At 37.1% G+C, this 17,857-nt stretch overlaps 1 protein-coding gene across 2 annotated transcripts in view; it reads left to right on the top strand.

The window, feature by feature from the left end:
• The first annotated feature begins 703 nt into the window (after positions 1-703).
• The window catches only part of CRISPLD1 (cysteine rich secretory protein LCCL domain containing 1), a 40,344-nt gene continuing 23,190 nt past the window's right edge, over positions 704-17,857 (top strand). The window contains exon 1 of one of the 2 annotated variants that reach the window (XM_018079284.2): positions 704-1,027. In XM_018079284.2, the coding sequence (XP_017934773.1) occupies positions 770-1,027 (258 nt within the window). In that variant the 5' untranslated portion in view covers positions 704-769. The remainder of the gene's footprint in view (positions 1,028-17,857) is intronic. The other variant, XM_018079278.2, reaches the window with a different exon arrangement.

The raw sequence follows: 17,857 nt of genomic DNA, 5'->3' as shown, positions 1-17,857 counted from the left end.
TTCGCGCGTGCTCGCCCAGGGTGTAGGAATGACCGCGGCTTTCCTACCTAAAGTATTCAGTTACCTAGTAGGCGGTGTTGGGATACTGTATTCTTGGAGGTGGTGCTACTTTTTCTGATCGTTTCCAGTGCTTTCCTTTGTTTAGGGAATAGAATAACCCCGTCTTCCCCCATTTTCTTGTCCGAGTTGAATACCTTTAGTTTCATCATGTATTTTTTTGAAATCATAGAACAAAAGCTTTAATCAAAGTCATATTTCGAAATGCACTAAGAGGGGCTATTTTATATCAACTTTATTGTGGATTTCAAGTTTACACTTTGGTGATGAATGCAAGCCTTAAACTTCTTTTGTTCTTAAATTCCAATTTTGAGAGACCTTATCTGCAGTCTAATCTTCATTGATGTGTGGCTCCTTCGAAGTAGATATGAAAAGTATACTTTTTGCATTCAGACACTGAAATGGGCATACCAGTGTAATGTATAAAACCACTTGAACAGAATGAGGTTCATAAGGTTGAAGATAACCTATCTTTCCGAATCAAGAGTGTGTACTTATTAGAGTAAAAAAAAGTAGCATCCTGCTTTCTCCCCATCAAATAACAGTGACAAACTCTGTACTAACTACAGGATTTTTTTCTTTGTAAGTTCATACAGGCCAGTCCTTCAGTCTACAAATTACATTACTCTCTCTTATGTATTTACAGCCAACAGACGTGGAAGAAAGACTTTGTCTTGGAGCTAACTCCTGAGCATTTTTGAGATCATTCATCATGAAGTATGTAGTACAGGAATGGCTCAGAATAACTATCTTGCTATTCATAGCTCAAGCAGTTTCTGCAATGATTCTTCCCAATGCCACGCTCTTAGAGGAACTTTTGGAAAAGTACATGGATGAAGATGGTGAGTGGTGGATCGCCAAGCAGAGAGGGAAAAGGGCTATCACAGACAGTGATATGCAAAGTATCTTGGATCTTCATAATAAGTTACGGGGTCAGGTGTATCCACCAGCTTCCAATATGGAATATATGGTAAGGAAAAACTGATAGCGACATGCAGAAAGAATTGTTCTTAGTATAGTTACTATCACTTTATGAAACAGCATAATTTTAGTCTTAGTTTGCTTGTCTTCTCATTTAAAGCATATGTCACTTTTCTTTTTGTACAGAGTTGAAATGTGAGATAAAAATGCATGTTTGTGGATCAAGTATCACGTTCTATTGATATTCATGCATTTAATCTCTCATAGCTCACTTAAATTTAAGTAGCAGTTCCTCAGTGTTAGGGGCCAATTTCCAAAACTGTGGTCCTCAAAATAATTGATTGTGATTGTGGCCTAAGTTACCATCTAAGAAGGGTACTGAACTATGAAGTTTCAAAATAACATATATTCTTTCCCATGCTTCTAGGTCAGATGGAATTTCTGAGCTAAATGAGAGTCTTATAACAAGAAAGTCTTCTATTTAAATTGGCATGTGTTACTGGAGTCCTGCATGTTTCTGTGTTTAACAGATTAATAATGTAATACATAATTTCTGTTTGTATTTTTTTCTTTAGGAAGCCTCTATATTTGGATTATTATTATTAGCATTAAGTCTCCCATGTTTCTGAACTTTGATTTTATTCCGTAGTTCAAGGCTAACTTTAGCTCTCCTTGCTAAGTAGATCAAATCAGGTCATGAGAGCTTTTAAGAAGTCCAGAGTTTTGACAAGAGTGGGCAATTTTACTCACGTCGGCATCTTTTTCCTGTTTCCATGTGGTGTATTATTTGTTTATCTATTCAAGCACCAGAGAAATAGCATTGCTATAGGTTGGGTTGTTTATGTTAAATATTACACAGGTTTCATGACGCTTTCTGTGACAGAGGTTTGTATTAACACACTTCAAGATGTAGATATCTTTCCCAGTCTGCACATATCCTTAAACTTTGTTTCCTGTTGTGACTTTTTCAGACCTTGTTATAATAGAGGTTAACATTTTGTTCCCAGTAACTCAAGTTGATTGATTTCTGGAAAACGCAAGAAAAAGCTGTTAAGCCTTTTTGTAAAATAAGAATAGGGAAGACTATTGTTTTCCCATGTTAAAAGACTGCAAACTTTTTTCTCAAGATTATGTGAAAGCATAGCTATGATTTTCAGTTATGTGCCTTTCTCCATTCCTAATGCCATTCTACATTTGCCTGTCTTACATATCTTGAAAAGAAGAATTTGGATGTAGTCACTGAAGCAAGACTTTTGACAGCTCTATGCTTCGAAGATTCCTCCTGCACTGCACACACTTTGGCTTAGACTCTGTTAGGTCTACATCTGGAACAAGTTTTTGTGGTTTTGTTGTTGTTTTTTCTGCGCTCTCCAATGACCCCTGAGCCAGAGTACAAGTAGCATGAAAACGTGATTACCCAATTTTGATGCTGAGGATGTTATTCAGAACAGGACAGCAGCTTTCAAAAGGGTGGGATTCAATTTTTGCATAATATCCAAGGGAATAAGGGGTTGGGATGGGCAAGGGTTTGGGGTCTGTGAATGCAGAGGGTCTGTGTGAAGGGTCAGGTCAGAAGGACTCATGAGAAGGCATAGAGAGAGGCTAAGAGTCTAGTCAAGAAGGTTGAGAAATCAGAGTTATGGAGGAAAGGAGCACTTGATGAATAGATGTGATTAGGGGAAGAACTGGGACTGTCTGTGCAGAGAAAATTTGGGATCAGAAGTTTGTGGAGGGAGGTTAAGAGGACAAAAATTTGCTAAGAGGCAATTTTAAAAGGCTTAACCTGTGAATGAGTGGGGAGGGAGATGGTACCTGGAGGAAGCAGGAGAGAGTCAGTCTTTGGAACTGAGAGGGGACAGTGGGAGCTGCCTGCTTCTTGAACAGAAGGAGTAAATGACAGGATTTCTGATTGTTTGCACATATACTTTTATTATACACTTTGTGATTTCCCTTTCAGTGTCTTACCAAAGGTGAATTTCAGTCCTCCAGAACAGGGAAATAATCCCCCTAAATGTTTGCCTGATGTTTAGCAAACTAGATAAGTACAAATGAAACACTTTTGTCTACTTTTGGTGTGCTTTATTAGAATAGACATGCTGGCAAAAAAATCTGCTATGGGCACAGTCCTGTCCCTCTGTACTAGTAAAACTTCTCCTTATAAATACAGCTAGTTCTGCTTGGGGAAATGAAGTTTTATGTCTCACCGAATCTGAATGGAGGTGGTCGAGGTCCAGGTGCCTCACTTGTACACCTCTGTCTCTATTAGTCTGTCGTATAGTTGAGAAGTTTAGGATCTCCACTCTCTGAGTGGAGCTGGGAGAAGGAATGTGGGGGATGTATGCTCTCATTGCACTGTTAGTCTGTAACATCTCAGGTAACCTAACAGGTGGCTCTGGCTGAAATGCTTCTGTCCTGCTCCTGCTAATAGAATGTACCAGAGCTGATTATGAGAGTGATCCAAGTACTTAAAGAATCAAGATTTTATATTTTAAAATTTACTTTTTTTTCCCATTCTGAGTCATGAAGCTAGTTCCATACATGGCTGAATCAGATGAGTTCAGTGCTATAAAAGTTGCTGGGAATGTATAGCTAAGAAATGGGAGGGATGGGAGGGTAGGACAATCAGTTATATGACTTAACTTGCAAAGTCCAGCCTTATCTTTGAGATGAGGTCTCTCTATTAAAAAAAAAAAATTAAAAGGTTGAATTACAGATATTCTGTACAACTTTACACTCTTCCCATATGCCTTGAAGAAGAAAAGGGTACTGGGCTATCACAGTTAAAGACCTAAAGTTATTAGCTTCAGTACGATTCACAGTAGATAGGTCTAAAACATTCTTATGGTTGTCTGGCTGAACTTACTGGATGAAAAGTTCATTTTCCCAAGTACTGTGGCTCTGGTGATGAGCAGTAGTGAATTCCTAGGGTAAAAGAATAAGAATAGAGCATATCAACAGAGAGATTTCTGCAATGAAACCCCCCAGCTTCCAGCAAACAGCAACTTAGGGAATTCCTGACTCTGGTGGCATACTTTTGTGTCAAATGGAATAGTCTCAGATGGAATTTTTGTGAATCTGAGTGCTTTTGAGTTCATTTAGTTCAGTTGTATTCTTTGAATCCATAGCATCAAATTGCATAGCTCTATAAATTTAATTATGTACTGTGTGAAAAAGTACTTTTTCTTGTTTGTTTTTTTTTTGCTTTAAACCTGTTCTTTTATGCCTTATTTTACTTTATTGTGAGAAATAATTTTCTCAGAGATCACATAGCTTTCTTTTGAAGAATTGTGCTTCCCTTACTCGAAAACTGTTCTATCTGAAAAGCAGTTCCATTTTGTTTTCCTTCTCTGTCAGATATGGTTCTCCTGTTTTCCTTTTATTTCAAAGGAAACAAACCAAACTGTTGACAGTTAGGGTATACTCCAAATTGATGTAGTTGTATTTATTTTCTTCACTTCCTAATAATTTCTAATTTTTGACTGGCTGAATTAAAGCCAACATTTTTCATAGAGCTATTCACAATGACTTTAAGACCTTTCTAATGTGCTAAGAGGTCATTTACTACACTACAGTGTGTATATAGTTGGCTGTAACCTCCAGCCGTGTCACTATTATTTTGTATGTGTTCACATTGAATGCTATCTATCATTTTGCTTCCAATCACTTAGTATTAATGAATTTCCCATCTTTATCTTGTATTTTTCCTATCTTGTTTTTAACTATCTTAAGTAGTGAGTACTATCTTGCATTCCCTTTTCTGGGGCTATTGTGATCAAGGTATACAGCAGAGGACAATGGACACATCTTGAAGGGAATTTGAAAAGTTATTTTGTATTCTTAAATCTTTTTACTGTCATTTACCACTTTTTTCTTTATCTCGTGATAGCTTAATTTGATTTGTTTATTAATTTTTAAATAGCTTAGGAACTCTTGAAAATTTAACTGCATTTTAACCCTTTTTGACATGTTTTTGACACTTTCAAAGTATAATTAATATATTTGGGAAGAATTTGTATTATCTATGTATTTCAGTATTGTTTTTTAACTTATCCTATGAAATTGTCCCAACAGAAGTCAGTTTTTTGGTCTGCAGTTTCTCAGGATCTGCTAGAAGCTTTCTAAAATACTAACACCCATGTGCTGTTTTTTGTTACTGTGGTAATGAGGCCATTTTAAAAGAGAGAGTGTACCACACAGTAATTTAGAAGTTTCATGATCAAGTTTTTCCAGATTCTTCAAGGATATTGTCTGCTCCTGGCAATTTGATACTGTCAATATTTTCATTTTCAGCTAATGTTTAAGTCTCCTATGTGTCCTCTACCTTATCTTCTGTTTCTTTCTCTGTATAGAAGAATCCTGGTGAGAGATCCTGCGTAAGCTCATCTGTAGGGAACAGTAGTGCAACAAGTTCTGTTAACTCCTCTGCAGTGGCCTTATGACTGCGTGTTAGATCATTTCTTCCTAGACCTCTTCCTTGAATGCTGAGAGAGTTTTTGGATTGTCAACATTATGACTTAAATAGAAAAAAAAATATTTCTTGAGGTTATGATGAACAGTTTGTTATGAAAATGCATGGCAGACGTGTGCTGTATATTTGTTTGTCTGGATTGTTTCCTAGTAAAGAAAGGAGTAAGGAAAGTTTTCTTTTTGCTATGCATATGGATTTTACAGCACTGGAAAGAGAGCAAAGAGGGATGATGTTTCCCTGCTGCCTTTCTAAAGCACCCAAACAGTACATAGCAGAAGGTTGTGTGAATCATTATGCTTTCAACATTTCCCACCCTGGACCATTGACACCAGCGTGGCCTTCACACCATATATGCACTTGGAGCACATCTGTATGGAAGAGATACTTGAGCTAGTACTGAAAACTGCAGCTGACTGCTGCTGGCAGTGTTCAGTCTGACCAGATCAGGGAGCTGCTGTGGCTCTGATGTTCTGTGGCTGCTCAGGTGTCCCTCCTTGTTCCTCTCCTGTGTTGGAGCTGCCTGTGCCTGCCCAGCCTCCCTTGGCAAAGACCTGTCCTTTAAGGCAAAAATGGGAACCATTGTGCTTTGTCATATACTTGTCTATGGTTTGTTGTGGATTGATGTGGAAGGGTTCCCTTATTCTCTGTTATTCAGTTCAGGTAGAAAGGGATTTATTGCATATTAATAAATTCTTAGTAGATTGTAAAGTCTTAGTAATATTTGAAAAAATTGTTTTAGGCACCATAACCTACAATTTCCTAAACTCTTGATCTTTTTATTGGTTTTGTAAGCATTCTTTGTTTAGCATGGATTGAAATTGGAAAACCTCTTCCCCCCCCCAATAATTTAATTGGTAACATTGCACCTTAATAAAAGTGAACCTATTAATGAAAACTTAGATTTGTTTTTCATGATCATTGCAATCAACACTTTAAAAATAGTCATTATTATTTGGATAGTGGAAGTTGTTAGTTCCTTTGTATTCCAAACAGTTATACTTTGCAAAATAAAAGGACCCACCAAGGATAAAACTTAAAAAGTAATTTTGATTAATGGATTTAGGATGCATTCTATTTTAAACCATTTTTTTAGTATCCATTCCTTGATTTCATCCGTGTTTTTCCAAACAAAAGAGTAAGTCAAATAGCTCATGCAAGATCCTCATTTCATGCCTGTGGAATTTGCTGTACTTAAAAGTGTTTGGGTTCCCAGCTTGACAGATAGCAGAACATTTCAACCTGCTATTTCTTGGCACAGAGCCACACACTGCATTTTGTAATTACTATAATTGGACAACATCAGTATCCTCTAGGGATACTATCCTCTGCTTATTTAATTATTTCTAGTCTTCTGGGAAGATTCTTCGGATAAATACATTGCAAAACCCATGTCTTGCTTCTATAAAGTTTTATTTTGGAAACTTTGTGAAGAAAATATAGTCTTCTATGGGTGCTTTTAAAAAAATTCAGATTAGAATATTTATTTGGTTCATAGAGTGGAAAAGTATATATTTATTCTTACTTTTTGTTGGTATAATATCTCTGTAGGTGTTAGTTTCAAAACCTTGATAGTGATGTGTTGAATATAATTCCTTTCAAAACCATGACTGCCTTGTGACTTCTGTGGAACCTTATATTTTGGAAGGCTTAAAGATTTGCCACTCCATTTCAATAAGTTCAGGAACACTTCAGAAGAAGAAAATTAAGTAATTTGAGACCGTAAATATTTCTCATTTAGGTTTTTTATAATTTTTCTGCTGGCAAATTCCTGCTATATTGAAATAGAAACCATTAAACTTTGGATCATTTGAACCCACTAGTTGACAGAGCTCTTGAATGGATGATAGTAAAATGTTATTTATTGCATTGCAGTGACTCAGTAGGGAGTAAAATAATTTTTTTTTGCTATTTTGCGATGCTTTTAGATTCTATGATTTGTTTTAAGTCTGGAAGTAGCAGTTTCTCTATATATGTCTCTATCAGCTCCCAGTTGAGATTTTTTTGTCATATCCATTGTTCTTAGGAAAATTGAAACAGCGTTAGGAAATGTAAAGGAAGGCCTTTTAGTGGATGTACAAGTTTTGGTGAATTTTTATGTTCTGAAGTGCCCTGTTAAATTTCCTAGACCTTTCTGACAAAATTTTTGATGTCTCCATTTAGTGTGTCTTATCCATCTTGCCAAAACTCTTCAGGGATGCTTGGTTAAAAACAATTCCTGTTCCTTCTTGAGCAGAGGACTTTGGTTTGTGGAATTCCTTAAGTGGCTGAAGAGCGCGTTGGGTGCCAAGAACAGAGCAGCTCTATTCAGAGTGAACCTGCCTGCTTTCCCTCTAGTTTTCCACTTTTCTGCTCCACTTCAAAGATTGGTGGAAGTGCTTCAGCTCCTTTGCCTCTGCTCAAAGGCTACTGACACTGCATCAAAGAACACAGTGACGTTGACTTATCCTCTTATTCTCTCTGGCAGTTTTAGCAAAGGATTGTGCACTGTGAAGTGGCCAAGAAAAGAAGTGGATAAGTCCATGGTATGACTTTTATTGATGTAATGCCAACAACAACTAGGCAACTCCAAGTAAAGAAACTGAAAGTGGAAAGTAGCAGAAAGGCTCACTGTCTCGAAGTTTAAGGAAGCCTTCCCAAAATAAAATAATTAGCAACACAGGACAGACACTGTTCATCTTTTATTTTTGCTGTCAGAGAATTTCTTCAACCCCCATATCAAAAAAGCTTATGGAATATTAATCGGTAACAGCAGAATCAAAGCTTAAATACAAAATGTAAACTGAACACAGAAATCATCAATGAGATTTGTAAAAGTAACTCCATGTCGTCCGTCATCTTCAAGATATCTGCCTTGGAATCTTCCTTAACTTCTCACTTTATTGAAATGCTATATATGAATTTATGCTGTTATCCGTAAATATAATCATCAACCTTAATTTTGGCATAAGTAGAATGACTATCATAGAAAAAAGTGTGATTCATTAAGAAGACTATTCTCCGTCCTTATAGAGAAGGACAAATTTCACTTCATTATGAAACAAGAAAAGTTTCTTAAAATGAGGTTGTGAAATTCAGAATTTGGCTGCCTGATAGGTATTACAATATATTTGTCCTGAATTCCCTGTTGGATTTTCAAATGATCAGGCATTCCTTTAATACATTTTCAGCTCTCTTTTTTTAGATTTTATTTGAACATATTTCTGACAGTAGTGCCAAGTCACATATGATCAATGGATGCTCTCTGGCAGCAAGTTTAATTCACTAATGTCAAATCACAGTGGTCATCTTTTAAAAGCATTTACTGTGACACATATTTGAGATACCGCAGCTAATTCCTGTTCAAAGCCCAGGAAATTCTGTAGCATCTCTAAACTGCTGTATGAAAGCAATCGGTTACAGCGAGTTTATCCTGGTAATCACTACCAGGATTTGAGGTAAGGACTTGTTCTCTGGTCAGTTTGTGATTAGCTATAAATATTTATGAATACTACTTGTGATGAATGTGTGTAATTCATAATTTGACAATGGATAAACTAGAGAAATCAAGATCAGCTTTTATGCTGTTGGTTCTCTTCCATTCCTTTTAGAATATAGAAGTGAATGGATGATTTTTAGTCATGTTCTAATAGAAAGTCTTAATGCATTGCTTTTAAGAAGTAGCAAAGTAAATGCACTGTTTCAGAACACCTTGGAAAGCTGAATATTCCAGCGAGGATTTTTTAACATGCTTAGAGTACACACAGAATTAAATGTGATTACTCATGTCTACTGGTTCCTATTCCTGGTTTTACTTTTTGAACACAAAAAGCTCAAACACATGAAGCTGTAATAGGGACATACTTCTAAATATTGGTGCAATTTTTTCAGTGTTTGGGAACAATATTTTTGGCCTTATACTGCTTTCCTGTTTCCAGGCAAAAGCCACAGTTTTCCTGCTTTTTACTCTTTTCCAAAAGAGTAGCTGAAACCTCAAGGTCTATTCAGGGATCTCTGCCCAGTTTAAAGCTTTATAAACTCCAGTCTGCCACATGGTAGCATGTGGGTTCCTTACCATTTGTTTTCTACATAGGTAGTAGTTCTGCAGCAGAAAATGGATGTCTAACTTTATTGGCAGAGAAAAGTTGGGCAGTTTTAGCTGTTCTCTTTCTTTGTCCTTAAAGGATATATCAGTACTAGTTAGTATTGTTGGTTTTGTATTTTCAAGGGGAGTTTCCTGGTGTTTCCATACTCCTGAGTTTTTATGGTTGCTGCTGTATATGGGACCTCAGACTAGAGGGAGGACACATTTTTTTTCAAATTCAAATGACTGAAAAAGGTAAACATCTCAGTTGAGTGCAAGTTACTTACTTTTCAGATGTGTTCATTATCACTAGTTTCCATGAACTTCCTTCAACAGCTTTGTACTGATGCAAATGCCTCACCTAAGCATGACTGAAAGACCAGCAGATGAAAACTGCCAATGTCTGTTTATTAAGAAGAGATCATGTTAAACCAATCTATTTTACTTTTGTAATGACCCAATAATTAACCAGAATAGTGTATCAGAAGGAATTAGTATTAATTAGCAATTAAATGTCATGTTTTGACTCTGGGAAGTTCTTGACATTCTCTTCCCCTGACATTTTTGTGACAGAAATTGACCAGAAGCTCCCTATTAAATAGGCAGAAGATTGAAGGTGTTGATGCTGTTGGAGCCCATTCATTTTTGGTTAAGCACTTGGGTTTTGACTTGTCTGAGCAAAGAATACACATGAAAACTGCAATATATCTGCACACATAATATATATAATATGGGCACAGCATGGTGTTGTTTCAGGGAACATGATCAAAATTAGAACCTGAAAAATAGAAGTCATGGCCTGGAATCAACATGGTGAAGTTTAACTGCAAGATATGGAATAAGGAAGAAATCAAACAGGTAACATACAAGGGATAAAATGTAGAGATAAAACTACAATAAGAAGATGCAGGAGTTGCACTGAATTTGAAAATAATATGAGGGAGGAATCTTTGAAAGGAGACTTCTGTGTGTGAAACTGATGAGACCTTGCCTGAAATGCAATGTCTATTTCTGGTAATTTTTTAGGAATGGTGTAGCCATTCTAGAGAGAATGAAAGAGATTAATGAGATTGATTATAAAGACAGAATATGTGCTTTATGAAATGATTGAAGGAATGAAGCAGCTGAATTTCATTAATCTTGGAAATAAATAAAGGTTGTTAGAGGAAAGAGAGTGATTTCCTTTTTCTTGGCAATAAAACATCAGCTAGCATTGTAGGGCAGGAGATTTACATTGCATACCAAGGAAATCCTCTTTACTCTTACAATGATAAAACTCCAGAAGAAAATTACACTAAATATTATTCTGAAAATACTGTTACTAATTTTAATTTATAAAAATGTGGATAATACAGGTATATTTGGCTCAGTGGAAGAGTCTAGATAAACTACAGTCAGGATCAGTCTCCTGAAGTCATTTTCAACTGTACCTCTGTCATTCTGTGCTGATGCCATGCAGGTGATTTCTAGTTCTTAACTGTATTTCTGGCATATTTGCTCATGGCATTTCTGATTCTATGTTTCATTTCTCCTTTTTTTCCTTCTCAGTGTCATTAGTCTTAAAGAATACAGTGGATTCTTTTAAAAAGTAAATAAATACCCATACTGTACTGTGGTATTTACTTTCCCACTCTTTCCCTATATTTAGAATGTATACAGCAATGAGGTATTTATCCTATGCCATGGTAAATGTTTACTTTCAGTGGTGCCCACTGTACTTACTTTTCCATCTTTACTGAGCTTAAATTTTAGCACTTCTTTAATTTCAATATAGTCCAATTCCATATGATTATTTCTGCCTTCCAACATATGTGAACATCTCTCTCCAATTAAAACGTTATCACTGGGGGTTTTTTATTAATATTATTTTTAATGGAAAATGGTTTTTGAGCTCCTGGACTTTGCAGTTCTGTTTCAACACCATTTGGTGTAATTGGTGGACTCGTATGCTGGTGCAGCTTGGGTGAGAATACACTCTTTTGATTTAACACTTGCACAACACAAATGGTGGGATTCATCTCAACAAGCTTTTGCTGTCTGTGCTGTAAATGTCTGCATTTGAGCCGGTCTCCTTATAATTAGTAGAGAAAAATGAGAATTGTCAACACACAGTTTATCTCGGTTAAAGGTGGGTAGCTAAAGTTATCTCCCTCTATAGATGCTTATTGGTCTGTGTAACTGCAAAGATAATTTGGATGATTATCTCAGATGTAGGTATCTGATTTAAGACTGTTTAAATTCGGGGGAGGTTAATCCCACCCCATGTAATTCATTTGGCTCTTGATGAATTTTAGTTTAAGCTTTGGTAACCTTAACAAAACATCAGTTCCTCCATGAGCAAGCAGAACGTTGGTTTCAGTCTATGTGCTACTTGAACTCCGTGTTTACAGTTTAAATGCCCCAATTTTTTGTCCAGTCTATGAAGTTAAACTAGCAGTAGTTGTGGCTTATTTTAATGTCATCTGTTGTAAACTAGAAGCAGTCAGAAGATCCATATTGTATGTAACATCATATCACTGCTGCAAAACGTAACCTCCTGGGGTAGAGGTAGAGTTGGCAGCTGGAAGCAGTAACTGCTTCTATGGTTCAGTTTAACCTGCCACCTGAGTTTTAACTTCAGCCAGTGTGCTGTATTAGAACATTTGTGAAACGCTGATAGTGGCATATCTGTGTGAGTGTCTTTGATTGTGCACTAGGTTTTAACAGGATTCTGATGAAAGTAATGGTTGTGTTGGCAAGTGTTGTGGTGCAATTGGAACACATTTGTAGAGTAAAAGAATTGATGCTGAGAACCTGACATTCTTGGTGTCTGCATTTCAGGGGGGCTTGTTTTGAGCTAGTTCTTTCTGTGTGGACTGAATACCCATGAACAGCTGCAAAGTGCACTCCTGGAGCACAACTACTGGCATTTTATTTGGAAAGAATCCAGTTTGTACTTCAGGAGTGCTCTGTTGTACACATTAATTTGGAATGATCAGGATTTTAATTTCAAAAGCACATTGCTGATCCAAATTTTAAAAAAGAAAACCTGCAAAACTAATCCACTTTGAATTCAGTCATGGTGATATTGCAACCCAACCTAAATGATCAGGTTCATTTTCTGAATGCTGGTGTCACAAAAAAGAATATTTTAGATAGTAGATCTGTGTGAACTCTAAGAAATGCAGCAGAAATGGCATTAATAATCATGGTACTCAGATGATACAAAAGTTGTTTTCCAAAGCTGAAACAGGAAGACACTGAAAAAGTATACAACCCTTGTGAGACTGTAAGGCTACAGTATGCAGAGCTGAAAGTTTTCTTCTCTTACTGTAAAATAGATACTTAGCTGGTAAGTTTAGTTCCTGCTCTACATAGTGGGTCAAATATAAGTTTGAAATAAATAGGAGTTTTATTGTGTAGGTATAATGCTTTGGATAGCAGAAGCATCTGAGATATGGACCACACAATCTTGTCAGTGGTAGGCTCTTCAGAGTAGATGATGAAATCAAGCCTAGAGCAGTAGTGAGCCTTGAACTGAGTGGTTTTGTGTGTGAATGAATTATACCATCACAACAATGATACATTAAAAGTTAATGTAGACCATATTTGTCACACAGGAGTAGACAAGTATAAAAGGGAAGTGGTTATGTCAGTAGATTTCTGCAGAGAAAGATCTTTAAAGATCTTTTGGATCTTTAAAGAGGTAAGATAATGGGATCAAGTTTTCACAGACTGAAATTTCACATTTCGATGGGTGATTACTTGTTATTTCCTGTAGCTTTGGTGAACAATTATTTATGTATGCAGATGGCTAGAAAGCACTGAAGCAAAGGCCATCTTGAAAGTTTTGCTCGGGGAAAATGTAGTTTATGAGCCAGAAAGCTGTATTTGTCATGATAACTCAGTATTCAGTAGTACCAAGAAAGAAACTATGGCCCAGATAGACTGAGGAGCACAAAATGATACAGCATATACCATTTTCTTAGACTTTTCTTGTATTGATTTGCAACTGTCTTGCCCTCTTTTTTCTTCAAAACAGAGAAGTACAACATGAATTTCTTAAGTTAGGTGCTGTTGTGAGCTTGCTCTACATGAGAGGGAGAGAAAGAGAGGTACATAGCTTGGTAGCTACAACCACTTTGACATCATGATCACTGATGAACTGGAGGAAAAAAACCCCTCTGTAGTTCCTTCCTGTTCCTGCAATAGCGGTGTGTCTTCCCATTGCTAGGTAACATCTTTTGGTCTTTATAATTGACATCAGTGAGTGGTCTTCTCTTGAAAGTAAAAGCAAGATTTGGAAAGTGGAAGGACATTTTTCAATTTAAGACATACTAGCAACTCCTTTTAGGAATAGCTTCAAGTAGGTTTATGTTGCTGAACAGTTTGTGATATTTTCAGTGTAGAAAGCCAACCCTGATGATGATTCCTTATATAAAAGGTAGACCTCACATAGTTTTCCAACAATGTGAGGAGCACTTTTTCTTGATAAACAGGTTGAATTACCTTGCATGTAGTACCAAACAATTGCCAGTCAAAATGCTTGTCAGACCTGGGAATCAGCTGCCTAGTTGCACTTCCATCTTCTTGTGCTCCCATTACTACCCTGTATTTACCAAAGGAATCTGGTAGTGCAAAGACATTGAAACCTGGTCATGTACAGACCTACATTTCAAAAGATCATAGTAACCCTTTTTATGAAAACAAGCAACTTTCTGTATTTTTAAGTAACGGTTTTTGAAGATTTAATTCATCCTTTATCAAACAGAAGGATCCTTGCCTATAGCTATGCAGAGATTTCTTTTAAACTTTACTGTTTGTTTCAAAGAGTTGTTTTAGAAGTGCCTGTGGTGTAAATCTGTGAAGTACCAACTGCTGCTGAATATTGTGGAAGAACCTTCTGAATTAAGCTTAAAGCTTTGGAATTAGGTCAGCTCAAGTATATAGTAGCCAGATTTGAATATCACTATTAACATTGTGATTAAAGTATGAGAAATGCTTACTTTTGGTAGGATGTAAAATAGCTGTGTTGCTGTGACTCTTCATATTCTTCTGTTTTTATTCTAGCTTCTTTTAAAATGCCAAGCATTTTGACATTTTAAAGTTCACTAATTAATTTTTATATTTGTTTAAAGTTCTTCATTGTGTAACATTGTGCTCTGAATGAAGATTTTTACACGTTTTTTGTAAACCTTTCCTTATACATTTGCTTTCCTCCATTTATCTCTTTTCTCCCCTGCTTTAAGGAGGAAGGAAACACTGGGAGAAAAAAAACCTTTTGAATTTTATGAAATGACACATGAAAACATAAGTGTTTAATCTTTCTTTGTATATGGAGATGCTTTCATTGTTTGAAGCCAAAAGCCATCATGTAAGTGAAACAAGGGAATGCTATTAAAAAACACAAGAATAACACTTTTATTCCAGTAAAGACATATGTTTTAAATACTTGTGCAGATTATTTTACATGTTTGTTTCTTTTAGCCTGCTATGTGAGCAAGCACAGAATGAAAATGTAAATGCATTACATTTAGTGCTCATCTGACAGGACTGGTATGAAAAGCCTTAAAATAAACAGTCTCTGAATCCTTAGAATTAAGATACGCAGTTTTTCTTCGTATAACTTCAATTAGAATAATAAATTTAGGGGGGAAATTTACATCTCCTGTTTTAATTACTGAAAGAGAAGGACAAAATTCAAGGTGGCATCACTAATATAAAGCAGCTTCTTCCTGTTCTTGATCCCATCCCTGAAGCAACATCCATGTGGCTAGAGATGGCTTTGAGAATGGAGCACTCCATTGCCTTTCCAGCTACTGAGGTGAGGCTGACCATTCTGTAGTTCCTTGGGTCCTCCTTACACTTTCGGAAGACTTGAGGTGACATTTGCTTTCTTCCAGTCCTCAGGCACCTCTCCTGGTCTGCATGACCTCTCAAAGATGATTGTGAGCAGCCTCACTATGGTGTGTGCCAGGTCTCTCAGCACTTGTGGATGCATCCTATCAGGGCACATTGAGTTCTGGATGTCAAGTTTGCCTAGGTGTTCTCTAACTCAATCCTGCTTAACCAAGGGAAAGTCTTCCTTCCAACATTCCTGGATCAGAAATTTCTGAGGGCTGGTCTTGTCAGTGAAGTCCAATGCACAGGCAGCATTCAGTAACTCTGCCTTCTCTGCATACTCTGTTACCAGGGTCCCCCTCCATCTAGTAATAGGCCTACATTATCCTTTGTTTTCCTTTTGCTACTGATGTATTTGAAGAAGCCCTTCTTGTTGTCCTTCACATCCTTGGCCAGATTTAATTGCAGACAGGCCTTGGCCTTTCTTGTCTCATTTCTGCTTACTCTGACAGCATCTCTAAATTCATTCCAAGTGGCCTGACCCTGCTTCCATCTCCTGTGTATTTCCTGGCTATGCTTGAGTATTGACAGGAGTTCTTTGTTCATGAATGCAGGTCTCTTTCCCCTTTGCCTGATTTCTTGCTCATTGGGATTCATCGGTCTTGAGCCTGAAGGAACTGATCCTTGAATCAAGGATATTAAAAATCATTAGAGTGATCCTGGAGATTGAGAAGGGCCTGGAGACCCAAGTAACTGTGACATCTAAACTCTTCTACCTGTTTTGTTTTCTGTGGCTGTAGGTGGTTAGCGGTATTTTATTCCCACTTTTTCTTTAAAGGCTCTGGTAATCACGAAAGTTACTTGAATCTCTATCTAGAAAGTTCTTTTGAACTGGGACATTAGACATTGTTCCAGAATGTTTCATAAATTTGATGTACCTTTGCAGAGGTTTTGTTTTAGTTCTAACTTCTGTGACAGACACTGGTGGCTTTGATGAGAAAATGAATACTGCACTTAAAGAGATGTTTCCTATGTGCAGTTTACACTTGACAGATTTTTTTATGTCTGAATATGTAATGCTTTTGATATTTACTCCATCACATCTCAAAACAACTCTGAAATGATTAAAATCAGAAAGAAATTAAGGTATATCTTGGTAATCATAAATGAGGCTGCTTCGAGGGAAGTACGTTATGATGAGGCTCACCTCACCATAAATTGTAGGACAAATTTAAACTCTATAACCTAAGAAGAATTAGGGTGATTGCATCGTGATGAACCTTAAGCTATGACCTGAATTAAGCGTGCCAATTCCTACCTGAAATAATCTTGCATGTATAACCCCATTCATGAAGAAAGTGGAGTTGGTTCTTTGGCTCATACACCAACCTTTTCTGGAGTCAGGAATGACTGTGCAATGGACAGAAATATCCAAACACCTCAAACTCCTCATTGCTGATATTGTCTCCTGCACTATGCTTTCTGTGAAGAGCTTAAGACTGTCTGCTCAGGCGTGAATATCTTTGCTGCAGCTAAGATTGTGGCCTAGAAACTGGGAAGTCTGCTTATCTCTGGCTAGGCAAGCGGGGTAAAGGGAGTAAAGACAGTATTTTATACTGTGGATGAAGGCAGAGAAACAGTTAAAGAAGACGGAACTTTCTTTAAAGACCATATCCAATTTCAACAGCACTTGGAGCGTGGGTGTTCATCTGTCAGGAGGATTAACGGTGAATTTAAGTTTTTCATCAAAAAGCTATTCTTGCAGAGTTCTGGATGGCTCTGTCATGCATAGCTATCATCACTCTTTAAAAGAAAATTTTGTTAAAGATAAGTACTTCAGTAGCTTGAAGAATTGATTCAAGCAGCTAAAATTGATTGGCTAGCTCTAATCTTAAAAAAAAAAAAATCATTATTTCAGTTAAAATAGCTGCATAAAATATTTTTATGTGGTGAAAAAATGGAACAGTAGAGCTTCTAACCATGGCTTCTGTTTTAAGTGTCGAAAATGCGAGGAGATGCTTTACAAGAGAATATATAGTGGCCTTCTGAAGCTCATCAGAGCTATAAGAAATTTTAGCTAGCCTTTGAAGTGGGAAGTTCTAAAATTGAGCAGGTGCCCAAATTTTGATCTACTGTAGTGGGTTGACCCCGGCCAGATACCAGGTATCCACTAAAACCACTCTCTCACTCCCCCTCTGCAACTAGACAGAGGAGAGAGAAAAAAACCCAGCTAAGGATTCATGAGTAAAGAGCTTGGAGAGGTCAGTGATTGATTACCTTCACGAGCAAAGCAAGACTCAAAATGGGATAATACCTGTATTTATTACTAACAGGATAAGAGCCAAAGAGTGAGAAATAAAACAGTCTTAAAAACATCTTCCCCCCACCCCTCCTCCCTTTCTTGTTCTCCCTCCTCCCCCCAGTGGTGCAGGGGGACGGGGAATGGAGGTTGTGGTCAGTTGTTGTGTCTGCCACTGCTCAGGGAGAGGAGTCCTTCCCCTGCTCCCGTGGGGTCCCTCCCATGGGAGACA

Source organism: Manacus vitellinus, unplaced genomic scaffold, assembly GCF_001715985.3.
Source record: "Manacus vitellinus isolate BGI_N305 unplaced genomic scaffold, ASM171598v3 scaffold_1_pilon, whole genome shotgun sequence".
In the NCBI taxonomy this organism is placed as follows: Eukaryota; Metazoa; Chordata; class Aves; order Passeriformes; family Pipridae; genus Manacus; species Manacus vitellinus.
Note: the sequence above shows the minus strand (reverse complement) of the source record. Positions and strands in the feature narration are given on the sequence as shown.